Source organism: Eurypyga helias, unplaced genomic scaffold (genome assembly GCF_000690775.1).
Source record: "Eurypyga helias isolate BGI_N326 unplaced genomic scaffold, ASM69077v1 scaffold21864, whole genome shotgun sequence".
Classification (NCBI taxonomy): Eukaryota; Metazoa; Chordata; class Aves; order Eurypygiformes; family Eurypygidae; genus Eurypyga; species Eurypyga helias.
The window spans coordinates 648-2,974 of record NW_010247105.1 but is presented as its reverse complement, the minus strand read 5'-3'; the positions used below and the strand labels follow the sequence as shown (position 1 = coordinate 2,974).

Genomic DNA, 2,327 nt, shown 5'->3' with positions numbered 1-2,327 from the left:
GTCACAATCACAGACAAAGAAATCCTGTCTAATTACAAAATACTTGATTAACAGCTCAGCCAAACAGAGGGATAGGTTTACAATACACCAAAGCTATTTGCTGAAAAGGACTTCACTGTTGGTTTCAAAGCAGACATACAGCACAGAGAGTATGTTTTTCGGTTTGCACAAAGGATTAATCAGCATAGTTCGTCCATTCAATCAAACATTGCTCTGCTGCAACAACATCGTTCTCAGTTCCCTCTCTCTTTGATCCTCCTGCCTATATTTCTCCTCTAGTTTTTGTTTTTCAGAGTCCATGCTATAAAAAGTGGAATCTGTGCTTCTCTTAATCTTCTCAAACTGACTGAAATCCGCAACATACTTTCCATTTGGAGAGAGAGAAACCACAGGCACAAACTCGTAACCCCAGTGGATCTCCTCAGGGATGTAGGAAGTCCTGCTTTGGCAGACAGCACTGGTGGACTCCACTGTGGCATTCAGGAGCACCACAAGCTCAAAGTCCTTCTCCTTGAGATTTTGAGGTGTGAGATCTCTCAAAGGACTGCTTTCATCCAAAATATGGTAGAAGGTTAAAGGCAAAATAAGAAATGGACTTTCTGAAGAGGAGTCAACATTGAACTTGACACTGGCTTGATTCAGCAGGATCCGCTCACCTTCTTTGGTTTCATATGTCTGAAGAAGTTTCCCAGACAGCTGACACTGTATCAGAAGACTCTTCCTCATATTTGCTACTCTGATCACCAGGCAAAGTTCTCCATTGTGTTTAGTAATGACGGCACAGTGGCTGAACTTAATAGTCTCTGCCCTCTTCTTAGGTCTTGCAATTTTGGCCAGAAAGGTACCTGTGATGAAGATTTCAATTAAGGTGGTGATGACCAGTTGGGCTACAAGTAAAAAAATGGCATGAGGACACTCCTCTGTAATGAAACGAAATCCATAGCCAATGGTCGTCTGTGACTCCAGGGAGAAAAGGAATGCCCCAGTGAGAGAGTCTACATTCTTGACACACGGCTCACGCTTTGGGGTGAACTTGTTTATTTCTAAATCACCATGAAGGAATGCAATGGCATAGTAGATAACTCCAAAGAGGAACCAAGTCATAACAAAAGTAGCAGCAAATAAGGTGAGTTTGTACCTCCACTTCATATCTATAACTGTAGTCCACAAATCTTGAAGGTAGAGTAGGTAAATACCATCGACTTTGTCTATCCGCACGTTGCTGTGGCCACTTTTGGACATTACACGGGGTTTGTGTGCCTTAAGCATGGCAGTGTCGATGCCTCCATTAACCAGCGGGACACGAGACATATTAATCTTCGTGGTTTCCATTCTCATTGCTCCAGTCCTAAGGAGAGAATAAAAGAAGACTGTTAGTTAATTAAATCAAAGCACATAACTGGTTCTGAAAAGAATTTGAAAACGTTGGTGGAGATAAGGCACAAACAAAATCTAAACACAACAGCAGTGAATAAAAACAGTTTGAATACAAAGTTACCATCATACAATATCAGACATTACAAATAAGTTTATATTCTTTTTTCCAAGGGGGAAAAAAAATCATTATTTGGTTCTGGTGACTGCCAAATATGAAGAAATAGGTTTCTTTTATGATAGCCTGCAAAAGAAATTTGACCAAGCTGAAATGTTACATTAGTACTTTATTTCTGTAAAATGCATTAAAATTTTTTTCCTTACGTTTCTCTAGAGAAGAGGCTCTTTTTGACTACTGAGCAGGTTTTCTTTAATGCCCTGAAGAGAGACATCTGATCAAAATTAACGTTGCAACAATGCTTAGTTTAGAACGCAGATCCAGCACACCACTTCTGTCTCTTCCTGCGACGGGAGGCAAAATGAGCCAGATCAGCTTTCACTGTGAACAATTAACTTCCACAAGTGATTTACTCAGTCGGATCTGGCGCTCTGTTGCAAACCTATGACTAACCTAGAGGGAAACAAAGCAGACCTGAACACATCAAAGTTGAGTTTTTAGAAAGGAATATTTACACCTGAAAACACTTTGAAGCTGTTTGCACTGTACAGCACTCCGATTTTAAGCCATCTAAGGAAAAAAAAAGGAGGCAATTCACAAAGTCAACATTCTTGCTGTGGGCCCTGACCTGCTCGAGCCCAGCAATCATTGGACTCCTGAAGTTTATTTAGTGTGCATCAGCTCAGATGAAGAATAAATGTGCGGACACTCAGGACTGAACAAAGCCCACAGAGCGAAGCAGAACAGTGCCTGTGCCAGTTTGATGAGGCAAGTAACAAGACCCGGCTTGCAGGACCAGACAGTGATTACGTAGAACAAGGACAGTGCATGTTAT

At 41.2% G+C, this 2,327-nt stretch overlaps 1 protein-coding gene across 1 annotated transcript; it reads right to left on the bottom strand.

Moving 5' to 3' along the window:
- Positions 1-201: 201 nt before the first annotated feature.
- KCNJ15 (potassium inwardly-rectifying channel, subfamily J, member 15) lies at positions 202-1,766 on the bottom strand. The gene is made up of 2 exons (XM_010150642.1): positions 1,699-1,766; positions 202-1,348 (listed from the first exon to the last, which is right to left on the bottom strand). The coding sequence occupies exons 1-2, from the start codon at positions 1,764-1,766 to the stop codon at positions 202-204; spliced, it is 1,215 nt and encodes a 404-aa protein (XP_010148944.1).
- Positions 1,767-2,327: the final 561 nt, after the last annotated feature.

Coding starts and splice junctions, on each gene's coding strand:
- KCNJ15 (XM_010150642.1), bottom strand. CDS start 1,766: ATGTCTCTCTTCAGGGCATTAAAGAAAACCTGCTCAGTAGTCAAAAAG. Junction 1,349..1,698: donor AGCCTCTTCTCTAGAGAAAC/GTAAGGAAAAAA, acceptor TTCTCTCCTTAG/GACTGGAGCAATGAGAATGG.